Source organism: Drosophila miranda, chromosome 2 (genome assembly GCF_003369915.1).
Source record: "Drosophila miranda strain MSH22 chromosome 2, D.miranda_PacBio2.1, whole genome shotgun sequence".
Lineage (NCBI taxonomy): Eukaryota > Metazoa > Arthropoda > Insecta > Diptera > Drosophilidae > Drosophila > Drosophila miranda.
The window spans coordinates 12,625,424-12,650,335 of NC_046675.1; the positions used below are offsets into that span (position 1 = coordinate 12,625,424).

Sequence of the window (24,912 nt, forward strand, 5' to 3'; positions counted from 1 at the left end):
TTGGCTATAATTGCATGTATGTATATAGTGTATTCATTTAGTTTTATAATATATATTTTTATCAAGAAGCATACAACATAACACTTGCCACTTTGATTCATATTTATCTCCATTCGAAATTTCATTATCTACTATCAAAACCAACATTTAACTACACAAACAACGGGCTCAACCATCTAAATGAAATTGAATTGAGTTAATATGGTGTTCTGCATATTTAATTAATTTGCTAGGCTATTTCTCCCAACACTGAATTATCTATTTGGATTTACTTTTCATAATTAGTTTTACTGGCTGTTCATGCTGTTGTTAGTTGTTATGGGCTGTCTCTGTCTCTGTCTCTGTGTCGTCTGTGGTCAGCTCCCGCTTCCACTTCTGACCCGAAAGGCCGCTGGGGCAGGGATATTTTCAATTTCAATTTAAAGCGTTGAGGGGGTCATTAAAAGGATGCCCCGTCACAAAGTGGATAAATTAACCAGCAATTGAGCTCCGTGAAGCATATAATAGGCAGGCAAACAATTGTTCGTCTAATTTATGCACTCAATTAAACTTCCATTGAGGGAAGTCTACTTCTGATATTCTGCAATACTGATATATGTACATATACATATACATACTTATGTACAGATATGTTTGTGTGTTTTTATATAAATTGCTAGGTTCTTCCTCTGTGTATCGGTGGGCGTGTCAGAATTGTAGTTGTAGTTTTTAGTTGTAGTTGTTGTTGTTGCTGTGCTTGTTGTTCTGACAAAGAAAGGCTTCTTCTAGATTCTGTCTGTGTCAGTTCATTACGAGTTTGTGTAATTTACACTTGCTAGCTGCTGCTGTACGAGTAAATAATAAAAGAAATGAAAATGGAAATTGTGAATTGTGAATTGCTAGCTCTCGTATAAAGTTGTAAGCTCGTCTAAGGTTTTTCTTTGGTCTTTTGTATTCGAGTGTTTGCGTTGTGTCCTTCGGTTGGTTAGGGATTGGATTGGGTTACAAAGCTACATATACACGATAGTTACAACAACACATACATAAATACATTCACATATCTCTCTTAAAGCTTAAAATTACCAACACACACACACACACGCACGTATTAAGCAATGCCTATGAGTGTGTAGATGTGGATTTAATAATATCTGGGTTGCATAGGACTGAACAACGACTTAAAGCTGAACGTTTTGATACACACTTAAAGCATTTGCTTGTTAGTAAAAATATTCGGCAAAACCAGGAGTTAACATTCGTTAAGATCTAGAATATTGGCTGCTCCATGTCGCCACGGATTGGTGTTGCCTTAAAAGGTGTAACGAGCTATCGCACTCGCTCACATCAATTGGATTGGGAATATTTCCCGCATATTGTCTAACTAGGTAAGTAATACATCGAGGGACAGGGCTCGTTTAATATAGGTAATTCAATACAGGTCTTTAACTAGTTCGCTTTAGAGTAGAACATTTTAGGCCAAATCCGGCCGAAATAAAGATAAAATCTATCCTCCGAAATGAATTATGCTCCCAATCAACTGTTGCTGTAGTTAGTTTGATTATTTCACATATACATACTATATATCTTGCTTATTACATATAGGGTACTCGTACATAGGTATATCATTTTTCAGTTTACTGTTGTAGTTACAAGTTACATACACTTTCGGTTCGGCTTTTCTTCAGAGCGATTCTTTCATCATTATACGTACAAATATGTTGTGTTTTGCATCTTGTTGGTTGTTTTGTTTTGTTTTTCTTGTATCTCAAAAGTTCATTAAAATAAATGCCTTTTAGTTTGTTTGCTGGCACTCTAGTACCGAAGAGTATTCAAGTGTTTGTTCTTTGTTGAGTAGTGTAAATAGTTACATGTTCAGTTGGTGGTAGGTGGTGGTAGGTGGTGGGGTACGGGTGTACATAGTTTGTTAGTTAGTTGTTTGATTAGTTTGTCATGCTTTGCCTTTGAGTATGGGCTAAAATTACCGAAAAGGATTGGTTTTACTCACTCGCCCGCACATTCGCGGGACTAAGAGTCTCAAAGAAGTTGCTGAACATTTTCTAAAACATCCCGGAATGGCAGAAACTCGCATGCGAATACAGCATACACACGGATCAGTACTTGGACTCCATCCAACTCCAACTCCTACTCCTAGGTCGTGCGCCTGTGTATGCTGCTGTTTGTATTTGTATTTGTATTAGTTTTAGGCCCCTCTCAAATGACACTCATGCGACGCCTGCCATTTCCGGTGGCCTCGGCTCAGTTGGCGTTGGCCAGCGTTTCGTGACACACCTCCATGTAGTCGGGGTCGTGCATGATGCCCTTTATCATGTCCTTGAGCATTGTGTAGCGTGGAAATATCGGATACATCTTTGAGCTGCCGTACTCTTCCTGTTTGGTCACACAGAAGCACACGGTTAGATAAGGGTAAAGTTGCCACGGGGTCGGACAGTTTCCGTTCCGTTTCGCCTACCTTTAGTACTCGGATGAGATGCCGCAGCCCCAGATACTTTTTCAGCAAGCGATACAAATCGTTTATCAGCTGTGTGTTCTCGTGCTCGATTTGAGCCGTTGTCATGTCTGTGGATGGGACGGTATGCGAATGCAGTTAATTACCATGGGTCGCAGTTTCCAGCTCATTTCACTTACGTTCCAATCGCTCCATCCGTTCCCGCCGCTCGGCCGCCTCGTCGGCCAGCTTGGCTGACGTTTTCACCCCCTCGCCTGACTTCTGGGTCTTCTCCATGATCGAGCAGGCGCGCATAACGTACGAGGGCACAGTCTCCTGCTTCTCCTGACGCGGTATGTCCACCAGGGTCCAGTACTGGGTCTCCAGGCGAATGACTTCCTAGTATAGGTTTAAAAAATTTAGTTCAGCATTCCCTCGATTGCAGGGTTTCAGTGCACCAACCTTTATCATCAACTTGAGCATGGGATAGCGCTGGAACATGTTGCGCTGGCTCTTCGAGTCGCCGTATTTGTTCATGAGGTTTATGAGCGCTTGCTTGGCCGTCTCGTAGGACTCCTCCAATCGCAGTCGGAGTGAGCGCAGCCTTTCATTTGTTTCGATTACCTCGTCCCGCGTCATTCCACTCGGCGCACCCTCGTCCTTCACATCCTGAACGATCCGCCGCACGCTCTGTGTGAATTTCCCAACAAAGTTTGTGGTTGCTGTGGAACGGTAATTGGAAACAAATTTTAATAGAAACAATTATCTTCTTTAATTTCTTGTTTCTGGTGCTAAAATAAAAATTGTGCGGAAATTGCACGAAACACTGTCATTCTTGATTGGAAATGTCAGTAGATACGCGCATTAACCATGTAATAATCTACGATTCATGCGGAAATTGTTCGGCTATGGGAAAGTCAAACTATTATGCCATGATGATATCGCAACGAGCTTGAAAATGAATTAAAAATATTTTTTATATTGGTTTTGACGCCGCCCTTCTTCTTTCGCTTGCCAACGTCGGGAACAGAACCTCGGACTTCTCGCACGCGGATCCACACCTCTGCCCGCACCACCACGGCAGCAAGTAGAATCGATCTGCTTTATTCGTACTTTGGCTTAGTGGCAATCATTTAAGGGTTTTTGTAATTTTTCTTAAACAACCATAAAACATAAATATTTCCTTGGACAATTTTTTATTTTCATTTAATTTAAAAGTTCAGTACGATTTATTTTTTATTTTTTCCCTTTGATTTTGGATTTTTTTCTTTTCTTTCTTTCTACGGATGCAGTTGAAGCCAAGAAGTTTTATGGAGATCGTAGTTAAAACTATAACTATTAACTATAACAAGTACAGCCATCAGATCTTGATCAAAATTAATTGATATTGAAAAAGTCTTTAAAACAAGACCGATTTCTCAAACAGAAATTCTTATCTGCAAGTTTATTATCTGATCTCAGTATTGTGAGTCGTGTTTGTTGACAAAACACAGGTAATAGCGAAAAACAATTTATGCATTTGCGGGCATGACACAGAAAATTATAATACAAAAAAAAAAATACAAATAAGTGATTAAGGACGATTTTTCAAAAAAAGTGTGTGGTTTTTTTGTTTCCATTTTTTGTGACTTATCGTCGTGATATCGTAATCAGAACTTATGCATCACATCATTTGTAGGTCTCTTGAAAAAATTTTTGAGGGCACCGTGGTTTCTTTGTATTTCATGTGTTCAGTGGAGAAGCTGCGAAATATCCTACTTTTTGTTAACGTAACGTATTTAATCTTTAGAGGCATTTTACATGTTTTTAGCCAAGTCAACAGCGGAAAACGTGTGAAAACTCGTCATCTTAAACATATTTGCTTAAAAAGTCAATATACAAAAATGTATCTAAAATTCGTTTAGACAGGCTCTTTAAATTCTATTTAATTTCGTTATACTTCTGGAAAAATTCAAAATTTTCTGTTTCGTTCAAGTGGTTCTTTTAAAAGTGGTTTTGGCATCGAAAATAAAATAAACTCAGACAATTAAGCTGTTTTTGGAAACTCAAAGGAATTATCTGAAATATCTGGTGGATGGGATTACGTAAGTACTTCTGGCATCGTAAATTCGTACTGAAATGGTTTAAAAACCACAGCACAGTGAAATTCGTTTATTTGCATTTACGTTTTCATTGGTCGTTGAACAGACGCTCCTTCATTTTCGCGCTGCTAATGATTTTTTTATATTAATGAATGGGAAAACTCCAGAATCGTTCGAACAGCGCCCGTTTAATGGGCCTTTCGATGTCGGAAAGTGCAATTAGCATTCGTCATTGTCTGTCCGTGTCTATGTCCGTGAATGTATGCAAAACGTGACATACTTCAAGGCCCTGATTTGTGTGCTTGTCGTGCCCACGGAGAGGGGGTCCATCTGTGTCTGAGTCAAGCCGTTGCAAATTAGTCAAGCACTGCAGATGTATCTGAATGCTTACTTCAATCGAACCGTGCTGCTCCTAATTAGAACCAGAGCCATCTGCTGTCTCTTCCAGAGGCTGACTCGTCCCTTATGTGGGCTTCGTTGGCGGAGCATAAAGTGCATTGCCATTTTCACAGAATGATTCATTCCCCTGCCTTGAACTTGGACAAAGACTGCGCTCTGTTTGTGGTTGGCGGCGGGTGGCAAGCTGGGAAACCGTAATTGTTGTTCCCTGGAGAAAGCCGAATCATTCTGACGATGATCATGACGTACCAAAAGAGACTTTGCACTGGGCCAAGCAAAAAGTATCTGACAGTCTGGCACCGAATAAATTGTGTTTATATGTACAGCAGTGCGGATTGTTGAGCTCCGCTCTCACATTTTGGTAGAGAAAAAGAGCGACAGCCGCAACCACCGCTCTTTCTCTTGGCTGGCTCTCTCGCTCTCTATGTCTGCTAGTTTATAAAGATTTACCCAAGAGAGATCTGTTCAGTGTAAATTCAAGAATCTGAAGGCGAGCACTGCCGCGACCCAGACACCCGAGAAATACATAAAAACCAGCAACACAATAAAGTAAAATAAAATAAAATAACATAAAAGCATATTAAAAAGCGAAAAACGAGTAAACGTGAGCACGATAAAACACGACAACCACAAACAAAGAGCTCGGGGCACTTTATATACCAACATACATACTTGTGTACATAAGATACTGGTGGATACATAAAAGCACGCATATATCGCGCCAAAAAAGAAACAAGCAGCCAAACGAAATAGGCCTTAAGCCAATTGAACGTGAATTTTATTGGATTTAATTGTTGAAAGTAAAAGGAAACAGAAAAACCATTACAAGTAAACAAGAACTGTTCCAACTATTGGAATTTTATAGTATAATACAAAACGATCCAGAGATTCAGAGAGCTCCAGAGAGCGTAGCACGCGCAGACAGATATACATATCTTTAGTGTAGGTAAGTCTGATCCCCCAGTAGATACGAGTACTACTGCTGCTACTCGGGGAGCTTGGTCGTGACACCGAGACACCCATTTTCAATGCATTTTCATGCTCATCGGGTTTGTTCGCAATCTGCTTAATGGGCGCTCAGCTCTTGGGCCATGGCTCCTAATTGGTTTATTGACTTGGCTGTCGACCAGTTGGCCTTATACGCGGCTTGCAGCTTTTTGCCAGTGCAACAAATTTCCATATAAAAACTGCAATTAATCCATGTTGATGTCTTCTCTCTCTCTCATTCTCTCTATCGTTGCCCGGTCTGTTGTGGCATGATACTCGTATTTTTTTTTTATTTACTCCTCGTTTTTGCTGATTTGCATAAAATTTCGATTTTATAGAATTTTTTCAAGACTAATAATAGTTTGTTTTTCTTACTGCTGCATATCATCATATAGATATACCCAAATGATTCAACAACTGGACAAATTTTCGAATTGAAATCTATATATATTTGCATAAAAAGAAACGTTTATAGATAAATACAACAAAGTCGCCCAATTTAATTTAACAAATTTTATTTTGTTTATTTTGCCAGATAACGTTTAAAAATATGCATAAATTGTTTATTTATAGAACGAAAAAGAAATGCTCAAGTTGACCTGCGACACTTTCGTCTAGGGAATTCCCGAAATATATTTAAAGAAAACATTATGAAAATATTAAACATTTGTAGATTATCAAGAAATTTAAATTGAGTCAAGATAACCTGAGACAAAAATGCATGCACATATTTTTATGGAATACCCAAAAAATTTCGTTAAGGCCGAAATTCTTGAATATTGTTGCGTGACCAACAAAAATAAAGATAAGCCAATTGACGTCAACGACAAGTCAAATAGATCCCCAGTCTCATAGGAAGTCGAAGCTCTTATGAGCATCTGGGGGTTAAATAATACTAAGCAAATAAGAGAAAATTTTCAATAAAGGGCTTGTGCCGCCCAGGCGCAAACAAATTAGCAATTGTAGATAGCTGGCTGACATTGTCATTGATCAGCAGAACAACAGAATACATAGTCGTACTCGTATATGGCAGAAAAAACCCATTTAGCCAGTTAAACTCGTTCCACGGCTCTCGTGTAAGTGCAACCGATTGGACCAAATATCATGCCCAATCTCAGTCGCAGCTCCAGACTCAGTCCCAGTCCCAGATTTACCTACATTTTGATGGGGCCAGACAGAGGACATCTTATAAGTAAGCCGCTTGCTCTAGTTCACTTGTTGCCCCACTGCCGACAGGCACTTGGCAGCAGCTCTTCTCTGTTCTGGCTGTTCTGACGGCTCTGGCGAGGCGGTGCGGTAATACTCGTACATTCGTCTTTCGGCGGATTCGAGAGGTGGGTTTTTGGTACATCGGAAGCTCTCGTGGCCTTCACTCTCATCCCACCATGCCACCTCCTCTCCCACTGATATCAACCAAAATGACGACAAAAAATTGTTTGGCTGCGGCATTTTCACTCAGACCCATCGGCAGAGACGACTAATGAGCAAAACGGCTTTTGTTTGCCTTTGGCTTGTCGCCGCTCCTCTCTCTGTCTCTGTCTCTATCTCCCTCTCTCTCTCTCTCTCTTTCGGCCAAGAGTACCTGCGTAAACCGGTTGTTGCTAATTTGGCAAAACACAAAAAAATACACCGTGACATGGGAGTGTGTGTGATGCGGTGTATCTGTGTGTGAACTGCTACATATTGTTTGTCTTTGTTGGCAGTTTCTCAGCCACAGCCTCAGCGTCAGCCACTGAAAGCGAAGCACATAATTTGGCCAACAGCAGCAACAACAAACGAAACGTGTCTTCAAGAGCAGCACTGTGCTCTCTTTGTGCCGCATCGAGCAGAGCGAAAAGTGCGTTTAAAGTATCTCAAAGATAAAGACAGCAGCAACTTTTCGTTTCGCACATAATTAAAGCTCTGCACGTGGCTCCGTGTGTGTGACTATGCGTAGGTGTATTCCGTATCTGTGTGTGCATGTGTTGCCCTTTTGGCCCACAAATATTTCAAGTTCAACCTTTCGTTGTTGCTCTTTTTTTACGGCCTTACATTTTTTAATTCTGGAATTTCCAGTGCGCCCGCTCATCTTTTGTTTGCACCACAACCCAACCCGTCCCCTGTATTGTTTATTTCTTTTCACTTTTAATTTTCCCTTCTGTTGTTTACACACAAGTAGGATGAGATTTTCCCTTTACAGTTTTCTCAGTTCTGTTCTGTACTTTTTTCCATTTGTTCTTGAGCGGCAGAGTCCGCATTTCTGCAACAATGGGAATGTCTTATCGGTCAGCGACTTTGGGAATGTCATGACTCTGGTTGGGTTTTCCATCAAGCTTCGTCATCGCTCAGAAGCTAGAAAAGAACTTCTAGGGGGAACGATTTGGCCATGATTTCCTTTGACTCAACTGGGAGACGATATGAATGCGTGAATGAATGTCTATTTTTGTAGCGAGTATTCACAGTGCCAGTGCAGACTCTGTTACAGACTTGTAAGTGCTTAACACAGGTTTCCATTTAATTCCCATGAATTACACTGTGAAACTGAGCGGCGGCAAATTCCTCAAAGTCAAAACCGCAGGCACGTGCCGCTGATGATGATTATATGGTACTATACGACACTGTACGTCAAATGCTTCCCACGTTTCTTTCTTTCTCTATATATGAATGTGTTTGTGATTGGTCCAAGCATAATTCGAGTCAGTAAAGTCATCAGGGAAATTACGCTAGTTTCGTCATAGTTTTATGGTAAGTGAGATCATTGTTTGATTAGCATATTGGCACTCAACAAAAATCATTACAGAAGGAATGATATGATGCATAAAACCAGTTCGATTCAGTGACATAAGCACATCAAATAGAAACCAGTTCGATTCTTGTATAAACCATTTAATTCCCAAACTCGTATTTCAGTACTGCAGAAGAAATTGAAAAAGCTGGGCCAAATGTTCATTAATCTGCTTAAATGGCTCCTAGTCAAATGGTTGGCATTTCACGCATCTTTGCAAAGCATTCGAAACCAATTAAACCTAGAGTTTCGCAGTTTTCCTCTTGGCACTGCACTGCTCTGCTAACGAGGGCACTTTGATCAAAGCATTGGCAATAAATTCCTACAATTAAAAGGACAGATTAATCGATTGCATTTGCATGTGAATCGAGTAAAAAAGCTGCCATGACGTCAATACAACATTAAGACTGCGAACCAAAACACATGGAGATCACATTGTTGGTTTTCTATTCTTGGTACAATTCTGTAGCTTTTATATTATATCCGCTTTTTTGGCCTGTCTCCAAACAAGGCAGCTCCATCATTTTTGTTAGTCCCCTTTAATCTGTAAAATGATGCTATAATTATAGTCACAGTAAAGCCACTAATTGCATAGAGAAAACCATTAGATAGAGAACCAGCCACGGGTTTCAATTTAATTGAAGTTGTACTCTGGCGAGTGCCATTTAATAGAGGATCTTGCTAACGAACTTATATTTCCGTTTACTAATGAGCTCCCAAAGCTAGATGTGGGTTATTTTGAGAGTTCAAAGTCCCCAATCGCAGACCCAAGACCAAGATCGGCTATAATTTGGTCACGCTTTATGGTCCAGAATGATTTCGTAATGACTTCAGGCTATAAATATGTCATGCGCATGAGATCATACAGACATCCGATTATGTGAGGCCTCAAGAGTGTCAAAATTCTGTCATCTCAAAGAAGATTTGCCAAGAACAATACTGATGGACTTAGCTGCTACTGGTGCTTGTCAGCTTGCCATTATCTGCACTCAATATACTCATCGTTAATCACCTTTGGTTCAAGCGTATTTTGAATGATTCATCCGCCAAGCTTTGAATATATTTATTGTCTTTTTTCGGCTGCATTTTACCTGCTTATCTGGGAGTATCTGGGATTGACTTGTCTGTGTTTTTGGTATTTTTGTCACACCCTTCCCCTTCCCGAAATATGTATGTATATTTCTGTATGCCAAGGGCGTGGCCATCAATGAACGCATAAATGTGTCTTGACCTCGCTAATCCTAGCGGCACGTGCTGATTACCATTTCGGGACCCAACCGTCACCATCCCCATTCCCATTCCCATTCCTATTCCTATCCAGCTGCTAGTTACCGCTCCTCGGATTGCCAGCGGGTGTGTTTGCTCAGCGTGTTTTAATTAGTTGGGTTTTGCTAAGGACATCGAAGGCCCCCAAAAACGATTCCTGTTTGACTAATTGACCGCGTTTGTGTGCACGTGTCTATGTGTTTCTGGGTGTGTGTGTGCCCCAGCCTCAGCCGCAACCCACGCCTGTGTCAACGCCCACATCAATCATCGGAGAGTCGGAAATTTCGACACGCTTCAGATTTATTGAAATCGTGCAACGTGCCCCAGCATCAGCATTCGCCACCAATTCAAATGACAAACTGCACGCTGCAGCTCTCGAGACTCGGCGCCCCTTACAAATGCGGAGTAATTTACGTCCCGAGGTGACAATATTGTGCATTAGTCACTTATTGTTATTTTCAGTTTAAATGGAGCGTGCCCATACTGTCTATTGATTTATGGTAATGAGGGAAAATTCGAATTTCAAAAGCTGAGTAAATATTTGCGCTTGAAGGTGGGCGGTGGGAAAACTAAACTCGTGTCGACACAGTGAAACATGAGCAACTGGGAAGTAAACTGTCAAGCAACAGGTCCATCCCACTATAGCAGACTCGGTCCTAGATGGTCCAGTGGATTACCATCAGCCAACCAAGTGATCCCCGACCATTCGGACATGACCACAACTTGACCTGAGCACCTCAACATTTGTGTAGGCCCACACGAAAAATGTGTGTGGTCATCTGTCATTCATCTCCGGCCACCAGCTGCCCAGAGCCCACAGTAACTAACCCAGTTGTGGGCCCACAAACGAAGGGAGGAAATGGCTTTTCATCCGACTAAATAGCTCAATCTATAAGCAACAAGCAGAAACAATTTCAGTTTATTATAAGACTGGCCCCAGACAAGTTGTTGACTTTGATTTGCCCATAAATTGCTCCTGTGCTCTAATGGCAGTTTAAGTTTCGTGTCCTGGCAGGTTGAGAAGGCAATCGGTTTGTTTTTCGATTCAATTGAGGCATCAAATTAAATTAATATTTATAAATTTCCGGCAAAATGGCCGTACCGTAAGGTAAGTTTAATAATGGCAGTAGGTGCGATTTGCTTGTTTCTTTAGGGCTTCTTCTACTCGAAGAAATGTAAAATGCGCTGTGGGCCATTGCTATAAAGCCACTCAATATTTAATGTATGAATGTTTGTGTGGCACTCAAAGAGGGAGACCAAGAGATAGAGAAAGAGAAGAGGAGGATGCGTATGAATTTTTGTTGTGGTGTTTGCTTGAGCCTGGCATTTTCATTAAAACTTTAAGTCACTTTTGGTGCCGTTATTTGATGCCACTATTTTGCATTATTCAAGAAACTGCCGCCGCCGCCGCCTTTGCCGCATTTGGCAAACAGTCAAGAGACGCAAAGAGAAATAGTGAGAGAGAGGGAGAAAGATGTGGCAGACACACATACGCACATGTGTAAACTGCAAAAACCTTGGCCCTTCGTCCCCATCCTTGTCCCTGTCTCCTGGTAGGCCCAACTGGCAGGGCAAATAGACGTGTGCCCAAATACACAAACAAACATCGAGCAAACGAACCGAAAGACTCCGAAAGGCACACACATGGGACCCAAACGGAGACATCGAGAGTAGATGGAAATGGGATTTAAGATGTGGTGGATGGGTACATACATACAAAGGGATGGAGGGGCCACATTTGAACTTTTGTCATTCAGAGCAGAGCAGCCGAAAAGTATACAGAAAAAGGAAAATATATATCCGTACCCGTACCCGTACCCGGCACAATGAAGAGGGTGGCCAGTGGTCGGTCCAATTGAAGCCACAGTTTAACAGATAGTGGCGGTGGTCGCACAACTGCGGAAGCAGCGTGTGGCATGCAGCATCAGCATCCACATCCGCAGTACAGCCAACAGCAGTAAGTAACGGCCACACAACGGCCATGATAATGGCAATCTGTCAGTTTTTGGCCAAACTAAACACTGTCCCAGCGACCCGGCAACAATGCCACGGACTCCATCCATACACATACTCGCCCAGACAGGATAACGCATTCAGTCAGCGAGACAAATTGACAGACAATTTAGCTGTCAATTGTGCGTCGCCCGTTTTGCGGGCGGTCGGTCGTACGACAGTTCAACCAACATCCTGGCATTATGGCATTCATTCAGCTTCAGCCATGGACATTATTAGTTTGGTTACGAAGGGGGCCACCAGAGCACATGCATACAAATGACGATTGCGGCCCCTCGCCACATTACCCCTTGCCCTACACTCTTCGTATCCCTTTAAAAGAGTATTTAATCTTCGACTAACCAAGGCAGTAAGTCCCCGTTTGGGCTTACATTTTCCACTGTTCGCTGTCCAAGCGAGCAACAAAGCAAAATGCAAAGCAAAACGAAATAAAATGCTCCGATTTGCCGGATGACTGTTGAGCCGATTCAACGGCTGCAGGACCAACACAAAGTGCTCTGAAAGCCCCGTCTCGGAATGGGCTCAGCGCCACAGTAAATATGTGTAAGTAGCTGTAAGCACATGAAGCAGCTGCTTCACTCTACGGGCATTTATCATACGCCGCGTGGTCCGGGCGTTGACATAACAATTAAGCCAATTGGCCGTGCTTAAGCCATGCCACGCCCAAGAGGGCATAATACCTGCAGTACGGTTACGGAGCCGGGCCTGTAGCTGATAATCTATTTCCCAGTTATATTTCACACTGACAGCCTGGCAGTGACACGGCCTGCTTCTACTTTGCCTCCATTTCTTCGCTCCGTTGCCAAGTTGCGACCACTTTAAAGTGGCGGCTGCCACATTGGGCATATCCCCGTCTCCGCCGGCCCCGACTCGCCGCTTTTCCAGTGCTCCACAACAAAATATTTATGCTTTCCGCCGCTTCCCCCGGGCCAAGACATTTGTATCCCGGCACTGAAGGAGCGGCCGCCGAGTGCATATAATTTGGTTGGCTTTTGCTTTGGCTCTGGCTCTGGCTTTTCGGGAACTTTTGCAATTAGAACTGCAGCAAAGTAGACAAGTGGTTGCTCCCAAAGTGCCATCAGCTTTGGCAGCACTTGAAGTAGCATGAGGACTCTCGTCCCGGACCACAACTGCCCCTAGTCCGCTACCCCGCTATCCCGCTCCTAGACCGGCACTTGTTGGGCTTTTAACATGTGGATATTGTTTTCCCGATGTTGTCCCCTCTCTCCGGGTATTTTCGTAATTTTCGTTTGTGGCTGGTGCCGTTGTCACATGACAGAACTTGGGCTGTGGTGCGGATGCCGTGGAAGGAAGCAAAGTTCACATGAATGTGTCAGCCTTTGTGACCGTTGTTCTTATTCATGCTGCTGATGTGGTTGTTGTGTCATCCGCCATGAGGAGAACAAAGCATCATATAGACTCTGCACAGGGGTACCATTCCATTGTTGGCTGCTGATGATCCTGACGGATGTGGCAAGGAGATGATATCACAATTGCTGTCCGTTAATACGCAGGAAAGGTGAAATGGATAATCATTGAACCACTGGATGTACTACAAGTCTCCAGCTACAGCTGGCGATTATGCAACCATCTCTCTGCAGTCTGAAACACATTGCATTGTTTCCTGAAGCCCTCTCAAATAAGCAACAAAAAAGAACGGAACCCTTTTTCCACATGCATTGTTTCTCTCGTGTTGATGCCCCACTTTGCTCTGTCTTCATCATGGATGGCTTTGTACGAATGGATGTGTGTGCGTGCTGCATAAATTTCATTTTGAACAGTAATAAGAAGAAAAGATGGCAGCATTTGGCCTGAAGCCCGGGCTTCCAGTCAGATCAAAATCACACATACTGGTATTGCAAATGGAGCAACAATGGAATTGCGAAGAAGGGGAATGGAATGCGTTTGCTTTAAATAACACAGAGAAAAAAAATTCGGATAGCTGGCAGCTGACGGTTTCTCATGGTCCACTGAGAGTCCAACCGAATACCCCATGCTGCGTATACGCACCGATGGGCGGCCAAATCGCATTACGCACGTGGGAGGCATAGGTGGCGTGGGAGGCGTGGGAGGCGTGGGAGGCGTGGGAGGTCACTGCAATATGGTTGCAAAAACACATCTCTACAAGCTTAATTACAGGCCAGACCCCCATTGATTTGGCATCGACAGGAACATCTCAATTATGCAGGGATGCAATATGCCCATGATTGGATCTGTCCTGGCCGCCCTTAATGGCTATTTGCATGCTGTTGCCGTTGCTGTGGTCGTGTCTGTTGCAACTACGTGACAACAGTTGACGGGCGACACTTTGACACATGAATAGAGCCCAGGCCAGCAGAGCCAGACACATAGAGGGATAACTGTGTCGGTTCCTTTGTGGGTCAACACACACATACACATACAGTGTAAGCCAATTAGAAGCAACAATGTTAGTCATAATGCACGACCCGCACGTGTTATTCTTGGCATCAACAATTTACGCTCGAAATATCCACAAAAATTGCATAAAATCCAGCGTAAACACAGAGCGAACACAAACCGAAGAAATAATAAACTTTAAGATTACATCTTCGGGGAAATTCACTTTCCATCATTATCATCAAATGCGAAATGATGAGAGTGCACGGCTATTTATTGCGTATTTTGAGGTCAGAGTAAACAGTCGATTCGATATGGGTCGGGGGCAGCGCCTTCTTCTTACCTCGCTGCATGTTTACACCAGAGTGTTTGCCTTTAATCGCATCTGCAATGAGTTTTCACGACTTTGATGAGTTTGCTCTCGCCTTGGGCCTTGGCTACCAAATTTCCATATCAATTAGCAGACCTCTCGCTCCGATCGAACCTTTCCGGCTGTTTGCGCAGCCCCCAACATAAAAGTTTCCTGCAGCTTTACAGCTATACAGCTATATATCTGTATAAATAAAAGTATAATGAAATCCGATTTGCCGTGTCACTTTATGGCTTTGCCCGCCGTACAGTTACTGGCCCGAAAAACAACAATGACTGAGGAGGGCCTGCCCCAGTCAGTGTCTGTCGGAGGAGGCCAAAGGAAATGTTGCTTCGATAATCGTCGTTGTCCTCGTTCAGGTGTGAGGGGAAATGGCTTTTATGATGGCCACGGTGGTGCCACACTTGGCTGGCCACATCATCTTTTCGGGGCCACACAGTTTGCCAGCCAAATGGCCACGTTAAAGTGGGTCCCACAAACAGCCCACACTCGATGCCGTTGGGCTCGGTTGAGTTTGGTTGTGAGGGTGAATCTGATTCTGGGATGTTGGCCAAATGTTGCATTCTCCCCGACACCGATAACTTTCTAATGAGTTGTAATCGACGTTCAGTTGCATGTGTGACAGCACCTACATCGTATGTGTGTCTGTGTGTGTGCCTGTGTGCCTGTTGCCGTTGCCAGGCAGTTTTGTGGAAACTTTGTCGCTCGCAAAACTCAATTTGCCTTTGTGCAGTGCCGCACAGGCTGCCACATCACAGGCAGGCGCCTGCCTGTCCGCTGAGGTGAGAAGTGCACGAACCTTGCATATAATTATTTAAATTGTGAATGGACTGGACTGGACTGGGCTGCAACTGTGCCATGAATAATGCACAGACACATTTCGCTTAATGAAAAATGCCGCATTTAATATAGCTAATGGCTTTGGTGTCACCTCTTTAGGGGCTTCGCTTTGGGATCCCTTTTAACTGGATTTTCCTTCAACTGTTCAGCTTTTCAGGCATTTAGCCAGGGCTCGGGCTCTCACTCAGCGTTTTATTACATCTTCGGAATCCAATTAAATGAAGCAGCCGAAGCCCCTCCGCAAAAACTCAATTTAACGCTCCGAATTGATTACAATAACTTTCCGTTGCAGGCCAAAATTCACCTGAAGAAAATGAAACTATTTTTGGCCCAAAACGTTTTTAAAACACACAAAATGCAGTCGACAGCCGATGGCCACGAAAAATGCAGTCACTGTCAGATGCAATTTATGGGAAATGGTTCGAGATAAAATCTAGAAATAAAAAAAAACCACTTGAAAGTCAATTAAAAATGCGAGCCATTTCTCGACAGGGCAGCACGGCATTTCTCGCTGTGTATGAGAATATCAATATTGAATATTTAATGGCAATTTTATCAGCCGTTTGGCAACGCACGAAAAAAGTGTAGGCGGTGCTGGGAGGAAGGCCAGAGTCCAGGCCGGCACCCACACCAAATACAATCAACGAGGTATTTATTCTTGAAGCCGATTCATATATTCATATGATGGGAGCGAGAACCGTATTTTTATTTCCCTTTTTTTCTTTTGCCAGCTTGTTTTTGAGCTCATTTCTACAGCTGCCACTTGTGGCTCACTCCTCCTGCCGCTGTTGCTGTTATTGCAACAAATTGTGGGTTATTCCCCCAAAAAACTTACAATTTCCGTTGGCTATTCACACAAATTTTTTGGAATTGAGTTTTTGCCCGGCCCGGCTCGACTCGGCCCCCGATATTTTCAGCTCCACTGAACAGTGTTACTTTTGTGGTTCGGCAGTCTGATGGCTCTGCTCTGCGAGGGTGTGGGCGAGGGCTTGTGCTTGTGTGTGTGTCATACTCTATATATAGGACGATGGCCCCCGCACAGATGGCCTGCATGCACATCAACACAACAGTTAGCATACTTTTATGGGCCCCGACTGCAGCCGGAAACGGGAAATGTATTTTGGCAATTTATTTGATTTGATCACCCACGGGTGGATATGTTGCTGCAAATGAGAATTTTGCACTCACCGCAAAAACATTTGGCCCAAAATCTGCAAACATTTCGGTGATTACTACGTGCAAAATCAATTAGGACAGTCGACAGGATATCAGGAATTTTCAATTACTCATTGGCCAGCAAATCCGTGGAATGTGAAAACCAATTTACACACAGACTCCAATGTCTGCGATGATTTATGGCTAAACAAAGTCCCCCTGCACTTAACGTACTCCCTTTTTCCGTTTTTCCCTTTCTCTATTTTCCATTTGATTGTCCCTTGTTTTCCCGCTCAGATTTTCATCAGGGGTTCATTTTTCTTTACTCTGTAATCCAATATTTTTCGCTGGCTAATTGGACTAAGACCCTTTGAAGACCAGAGACAGAACATAATACGCTTTGTTTTCCACTCATCAACTGAGGACATACGCCAATTCTTGAGAACGTAAAATTTGTAAATGTTATTTCTGGCCTTTGATTTGTGGGTTTTCCAGAGAATATTAATGTAAATGTCGGGGCCCTCTTTTACTGCCGATTGATCTCTGGGAATTTCCAGTAAACTCAAAGCTTTCACGCCAACAAAAATAATTCCTTTTTGAATACACAAGTCTATTCAATATTTGCTTAAGCGAAAATAAAAGAATGATTCAGGCATGAATGGGGTAGATTCTAGAAGGAATACAGCAGTCAGCGGAATTGTCCAGTGACGTACTTATTTTTCTCACTTAAAAGATACCAACTCCTGTGACTAATTGTTGATTTTTTATCATCTTGGCTTTCTGTCGGTATCAGTTATCTGCTGTTGACAAAAAAGTGCTCGCTTTTATCAGTACGAATTGGGGCAAAACGTGAGGCATCGATCTGGAGAGAGAAATACCTTGGCAGCTGTTCAAACTTTTGGTTTCTCGTTTATATTGAGCAGAATCGCTTGTGCTCGCTTCAGTCTGAATCTAACAACCAAAAGCGGAACATCGCATTCGAAAGAAAAACTCAACAATCGGTTAGTGGCGGGGGGGAGTGGGACTGGGCTGGGTGGAATGCTCTGCATTAGAATATTAAAATACTTAAAACACTTGGTGTTATTGTGTCATGGTGTCGGGCGAAGTTTCTGCTTTTCCGCTTGGCAGCGCGCAACGAGCCTTGCCACAGCGGTTTATGGCGGACGAGACGAACTTTCGACGTGCTGCAATAACCCTGGGCGGAAGCTGAACTAAAATAGAAATACATAAAGAATGGCAAACAGAGGGAAACAGAATGCGAGAAAAAGTAATTCAAAAGCTCACCGCAGAGCAAAACATGCAACAAAAGGCCAAGAAAAATTGAACTCAACTTGATGTCTAATTTAAAACCAACCTCAAAACCAAACCAAACCAAACCCAGACCAAACAAAAACTAAGCCAGATCCTGATCCCGATCCTGTGAGTCAGGCCGAAAGCCAGAACAAAGCCGCAACAAAATTTACAACTTCAAAACTTTGCTCCGCCAGAGCTCTGCAGGGGGGAGGGTGTCGATGTCGTGTCCCCATCCTTATGTGTATGTGTGTGTTGAGTGGTGGGTGGTGTAGGAAGGTGCAGGGGGGTCAAGTAATTGAGATTGAACTGCAGAGTAAAAGTTGACTCGGGGCAACGGAAACTAATGCACAATCTTTGCCTGCTGCCAATTGCAGACGCCACAACAAACTGAAGGAGATGAATCGAAGTTTGCCATCGAATGGCAGCCGCAGCCTCGGACTTCCGGCTCTGCTGTTTACCCTCGTACTGTGTCTAGTGGCCCAGGCCGCCAGTCGACCCCCGACGGAGGATGAGAGCGACATTGCAGTCCTGCCCCCGGATATGGACAATGTGGAGGTAAGGGAAATGCCAATAGTGGCCATTGCAACATTTGCTGACCCCTCAAACTCTCGCTTCAGATCCATCAAGTGAGAATGGTGGACGGTGTCATGCAGGCGGACCATCCGGTGATCATGTACAAGGAGGATTTCGTCAGCGAGGATTATGGTGAGTAATCGAGCATGCCTCAAACTGAAGCTAGACTAATTTCCTGGCATTTTCATAGACCCCAGCAAGAACGAGACGGCCACTACCGTGCACCACAAGAAGCACAAGCACTCACGGACGCACCACCATCGACAGGAGCCCCACCAAGAGAAGGAGGAGGAGAAGATCGTCTTCGACGTCCTGCCCGACAAACCCATTGTGCTGAACGATGACCTGGAAGCGGCGCCGAAGAAGAACCTGGAGGAGGCCGCGGAGCTGGTGAAGCCAACGAAGGAGGAGTGGCTGCGGAAGAGCCACAAGAAGTACCACAGCCGCCAGCGTCGTCAGACCTACACTCCGTGCTCCCACTCCAGCTACTACCAGACCCCATCCCATGCGGTCTACTTCCAGCCTCCAGCACCGCCCTCTCCCTATTACTATCTGCCAGCCAAGCCATCACAAAGGTGAGAGAGATCATGGCCCATCGTTGAGGCCTTTTTCAAATGCTCATTCCCATTGCAGATTGCCTGTGTCGGGAAAGAAGCCGATCCTGCCCGGCAAGCTTCCCATTTGGCAGGACAAAACGGACGAAAACCCCACCAACCCAATGAGCATTGGCTCCAGGGACGACTTCCTGCTGCACAACTCAGATCCAGCTGAGGCCGATTTCTCGATATTCAATCAGCCCAGGCCCAATCCCAATGAGATCAGTGGCAGTTCTGGCTCCAGCTCTGCCTCTGGCTCTGACAGAGGACGGGACAATATCAGCAACAGTCCGCCTTCAGTGAACAATCAAGTCTGGGGACCCATCAGCAATTCCCGCCCAGGTAGGTTTCATTATGCTACAGCGCTACGAAAATTCAGAAAATTCAAAAACCATTCCCAAAAAAAGTCTTTGTGTGATTAATGAAAGGCTTTGCTGCTAACCTGCCTCCGCTACCTGTCTATCGCTTGTTCTTCTACTCGTCTTGACCTATTGCCCTCTTTGTGAATTATATAGTGAGCCGACCCTCCTGGCCACAGACGCAGACGACGAGTCGGCCGTGGGACTCCCCGCCCGTGACTGCCGCGCCCAGCTGGTCACGACCCACGCCCAGAGCGACACCCTCGCCCAAGGTCACCAACTGCGTGTGGGCGATCGTGAACTGTTGCTCGAAGGGCAGCAAGAAGATCCGGTACAACTGCTTCGAGGAGTTCGGCTGCAGCGGCGCCTTCTGGGGCATCAATCCGTGTGCCGACGAGACTGTGCTCGATGGTTCGTTATCCAGAGTGTTGAACAACTTTCAGTAGGATTCGCGTCGCTTCGTGGTGCTGCTTCCCAAAGTATTACCCAAGATCAAATCTCAATAAAACAAAACTTAATTTATTTACTCGCATAAGTCTTAACTTGGTTAATAAAGCCTTCGCTTTCCGTGACGAATCTTTCTGTCTACGTTTCTGTGGCCCGCCTAAGCGAAGAGCCAGGGAATACCTACTGGCATTCCCTGCGTAACCGGGTGATGGACACAACTCGAAACATTCAACCACATTGATTACTACTAACACCTCATCGCAAACAAACGCAAACTAACTCATGGTCTGTTGGCATATATTATAGCATCTATGGCACTCGAAAAACACGCAACTACAATTACAGTCCTTATGGCATCTGGCATCTGTCATCTGGCATCTATTATTTGCTTACCCAATCATCGTTTTAGTGTCATCCGCTCAACAATCGAATTAAAGTTACGTAATTGGCCGATACAATTTGTCCTTAAAACTTATGTACGACGATGATGCTGGGCTTAATTGGATATCAATTGAGTGGTTGGTGGCTGGTCATGTAATGCAGCATCATATCCTCTGCAATCGCAATTGCACAATCCCAGCCACCATATCAATTAGCCAACGTGGAGCGTAGAGCTGCACCGGGCAGGTGGCAGTTGGCAGTTGGCAGCTGTCAGCTGACACTGCCACTGCCCATTGATAGCTTATCTTTTAATTACCCATCTATTACGTACCACAAAATACAATTTACACCTGCAAATCCCATGGCAGACACACAAGGGAGAGAGATAGAGAGATAGAGAGAGAGAGAGGTTAGCTCCTGTGGCTTCTGGCTGGGAATTGAATGGATAATTCTTGACCCTAAGCTGCGCACATCCGGGGGATATAATTACGTATGTTGCACCTTCATAATTGATGCAATCAGCAGATGCTACTGTGCATCAGGGCATAAATTACAGCCAGTTGTTAATTAATTGAATGAATAAGCATTCAAACTCCGGAGCCATCAGGGTAAACATGCACACAAATTTACATAACCGAAGCACACGCACACCCACACACACACACACCAAAACCACAACACACAATTTAACCATCCACTCAGTCACTCACCCACACACTTGCACTTTAACACGATGGTTTTCATGCCAACGCTTCTTAATTGCAGCCGATGAACGTCTCGAAGACACCTATCCTCTTGACTCGCCCGTGCCTGTGGCAGAATCAGCGCCCCTGGCGCCACAACCCTCCTACCGGCAAGGTAAGCGTCGCCGTCGCCGTCGCCGTCGACACCAAAACAACATTTTCGATAACATTCGGCCTTCCCTATTGCAGACGCCCTGCGATTTCCCGAGGAGTTTGACTACCAGCCGGGCAGCAACTGCCAACGCGCCTCGCAGCTCTGCTGCAGTCTGTACAGCCGGAACATAGGCTCGCTATACGAGTGCTTCCTGTACCAGGGCTGCGAGCAGACCCTCTCCAACATAGTCGCCAACTGCTCGTAGTCCGCTACGAGTGACTGGCCACGGATGCGGTCAGCCACCTCGTGTCTGCGACTGCAACTGCAAATGCATTTTCAATTAAGTTCTTTTGCCTCGCCTTTTAGGCCCCGTTTGCCCTTACCAGCCAAAGTTTCCTGATTCGTAGTCGTAGGATGCAACAGAAATTCTAGTCGGTGTATGTTCTCTACTTGCAACAAAGGCTGGTGCAAACGGGGCTGTGTCCTTTGCCTACTTTGTATTTAATAAAACTCATAAATGAAATGAAACTATTTGTGTGTCTGTCTGTTCAATTGCTGGCTGAGTCTGGCAAGTCTATACTTATAGATTGATTGATCTGTATAAACTCTTTAATCGAATCAACGAACTATTAAGGCTTTCTGTGATGTACTCGTTAACAGAACCCACCTTATAATTAAATTATCAGTAAAGAGCAGCCCAGAGAAATGGTTAGGCAATTTCTTTTCTGTGCTGAAGGTGGAACTAATTTCCGAGCCATTTGGATTCCCATTTGAAGCTCTTTCAATATTCTCTTTCATTATTTCTCGGCTACATCAAATCCCACTTCTCTGTACCAATTCAACACCTCTTGAGCTCGACGGCAAATAGCATTGGGCAGCAGGACAACGACAGCTTGACAACAAATCTCCGTTGAGTTAATTTGCCAGCCTAATTCCATTTCCCGTGGCATCCAGAGTCCCAATCACTGAACGTAAGGCGATTAGGCAGTGCCTCCACCCACTGGCCCGCTCTATTGAATTCTATTCAAGTGAATAGATCTGCGTTAGGGGCTATTCTTAAAGTGTTTTCTACTCACCGCTGCCGCTGTCGTAGGATCTGGTGGTGGAGCCACTGGTGTTGGAGCGCTTTATCTCACGGCGACCCATGCTGCTTGGTGTTTGTGGTTCTTCCTGCTGGTGTTGTTGGTGTTGTTGGTGGTGGTATTGCTGATGTTGGGGGGAATCTCTGGACACGTGGCACGTGGCAAGAAGTGAACAAGCTGTTGAGGCGGCTGCTTTGGCAACGGCCGAGCTGTAGTGGATGTTGCTGTAACTGTTGCTGGAGTTGGAGTTCAGTGCCGGGGTGGAGGCTGTGTTGCGACCGCGACTGACCCACAGTGGCTGGTCGGAAGCCGGCGGACGAGTGGCGGGCGGGAACTCGAAGTAGTTGACCTGCAGTTGATTGCCGAGCAAATTGATGGCCGGTTTCGTGGCCAAGCTATTCGTGTTTTCCGCGTGGCTGGTATGACTGGAGCTGCTACTACGTCTGTGCTGGTGCTGGTGCGGATGCGGATGCGGATGGTGTGGATGCGGATGCTGATGCTGGGAATGTGGCGATGTCTGTGTCTGGTGCGGAGTGCTGCTGCTGCTGCTGCTGCTGGTGTTCACTTGGTGCGGTGTGGGCGGCGGCGGGGGGCAGGCGTTGTTGATGCTGCTGCTGCTGGAGGAGGATGATTTGCGCAGTGACGATGGTCTCAACCCTTTGACAGGGTACAATGGGTACTATCGTCCGGCAACGCGTACCCAATCGCGACGGTCACTGTTGTACCAGATGCCTGCAAAAAAAAGAGGACACACAAATGTTGCGGATTACTACTCTGCTCTGTAATCGCCATTTTAGCCCATCGATGAGCGGACATTAACTGCATGCACACTCGCACGCACTCACTGACCGGATTAGAAGGCCAAAGTGCACTTAAAGCCAACTCCGCAGTATCGACGGACGCGTGTCCGGCATGACAACGCAGATTGCGCATACGCCCCGTTAATGTCGGCCATTAGCAATGCCATTTAGGACAGCCATGGGCGGTCGGCATCGTCGTCGTCGTCAATTTCGGCAAATATTTGGCACATGAAATCATTTTGCGCTAATAAAATGTAACGCCCCAGAGGGCGGCCGGGGCGGTTCATTGATTTCCTCTAAAATGCCACGCACCACAAAACGCGACCACACACTCGTACGAGCATCGCCCCCACCCACCCCCTGGCCGCATAGTAATCGCTTTTAATGGTTATACCATTAAGATTTACAGAGAAGGACCATCAATATCTATATTTTCCGTAAGTGTTGGGGATTATGGCAAGTTGGGAAATCAAAATTGATTAAGTCTCGGCGACAATTGAAAATTTAATGAAGCCTACACATAAAAGAACCGCTCAAGGAAAACTAATTATGGCGAGACAATGGCGGAATTACCCTGCGACAAGCGATTCCGGCGGGAAATATGAATAGTTACAGTTTATTGTCCCATATTTATGTATCATTTTGAAGAATCAAAGAGCATTCCATGCAATAAAAGTCAATAAGCCAGCAATATAAATCAAAGTGATGTGTATTACACTGTAAAAGGATATGCAAGTGACATCTGCTGGCATTCACTCAGGTACCTTGGAGTAGATATACAATTTACAGATTGCAGATGCAGATGCAGATGCTGTTGCCGGAGTGGAGTGGAAAAATCAATTGATTAACTGAGAAACTCAAATCGAATCAGTCGACGAGTCTCAGGCAGTACAGGCCATGCAAATAATATTGCAGTGGCCATAAACTCGTTTCGCATGATATTAAATTATGGCCAGCATACAGGTCTCAAGTGGCAAATCAGCACAAAGAAAATAAGGAAGAGCTAAAGTTGGAAGAGAGCCTGTGGTGGGGTCGGTTGGGGAAAATGCAATCTGAGGCCACTTGTTCCACTCCATCTGGCTGGCTCTGGTCAAGACCAGCTGCCTGTTCTGTGTCAGCTCGGGCCAGATGCGTCTCGGCGCGACACAAAGCACATCTCCCAGGTCCCAGTAGCACTCATTCGCCAGCTCATTTGCCAGCGACCAACAGCGAAAAGCATTTTCATTTTCCTTCTCCTTTGTTTTGTGACTAAAGCAGCAGGAGATTGGAGAATTAAAGTTCTTCCCATAGCTGACTTTAAGCCATACCCAATATGATCTCTTTTCAGGCCTATTCTTGAGAATGCAACAGAAGTACAAAACAAAGAATCAATTTATATTTAATGACCAAACCATATGCAGTCTTTTCATTCTGATTAGTTTAATAATATATGATTTGGACGAGTATTACATGTTTTTTATTCAGTTACAAACAGAATACTATACAGAGAGAGAGAGAGTGAGATAGGAAGCTGGAAAAGGCTCTTCTGTTACAGAGAAACTCGTTCTTCCACATGTTGCCTCTAATCGGACTCGATGCGAATTACCATAATACGACACCAGAAAGAAACGCATAAAAGACAGCCAGCACACAGATACACCCGCACACACACACACAGAAACACACAGAGACGCGGATAGCCATGCCAGTTTGAATGAATCTCAGCTTGCTTTTGGCCAACTGAAGCGAAGACAGGGAGCTGTTTGAGTTTTTCTTTTCTATCACCCGCCCTCCCTCCTTCCCTTCTTCCCACCCCTCCCGTCTGTCCGACTGTCTGACTGTCGGCATTGAGAGGCGGATTAAAGCGTCAAATTGTTAGACAAGTTCCTGGCCCCCGCCATTTTGTC

General features: G+C 44.6%; 2 protein-coding genes across 6 annotated transcripts; one reads left to right on the forward strand and one right to left on the reverse strand.

Annotated features, from left to right (window-relative positions):
* Positions 1-1,711: 1,711 nt before the first annotated feature.
* LOC108153947 (protein bunched, class 2/F/G isoform) lies at positions 1,712-23,159 on the reverse strand. Its single transcript, XM_033388176.1, has 6 exons — positions 23,076-23,159; positions 22,221-22,905; positions 2,888-3,147; positions 2,626-2,824; positions 2,450-2,556; positions 1,712-2,367 (listed from the first exon to the last, which is right to left on the reverse strand). Exons 1-6 carry the CDS (start codon positions 23,157-23,159, stop codon positions 2,236-2,238), a joined length of 1,467 nt encoding a protein of 488 aa, XP_033244067.1. The 3' UTR covers positions 1,712-2,235.
* On the forward strand, positions 4,328-21,672 carry LOC108157113. 5 transcript variants are annotated; one of them, XM_017288990.2, is made up of 8 exons: positions 4,328-4,509; positions 18,326-18,506; positions 18,569-18,656; positions 18,715-19,099; positions 19,158-19,462; positions 19,636-19,890; positions 21,073-21,165; positions 21,240-21,672. In XM_017288990.2, exons 2-8 carry the CDS (start codon positions 18,348-18,350, stop codon positions 21,407-21,409), a joined length of 1,455 nt encoding a protein of 484 aa, XP_017144479.1. In that variant the 5' UTR covers positions 4,328-4,509; positions 18,326-18,347; the 3' UTR covers positions 21,410-21,672. The 5 variants fall into 5 exon arrangements, with proteins under 5 accessions (XP_017144479.1, XP_017144481.1, XP_033245163.1 ...); XM_017288992.2 differs by lacking the exon at positions 4,328-4,509 and adding an exon at positions 5,352-5,454; XM_017288989.2 differs by lacking the exon at positions 4,328-4,509 and adding an exon at positions 5,463-5,851.
* Positions 23,160-24,912: the final 1,753 nt, after the last annotated feature.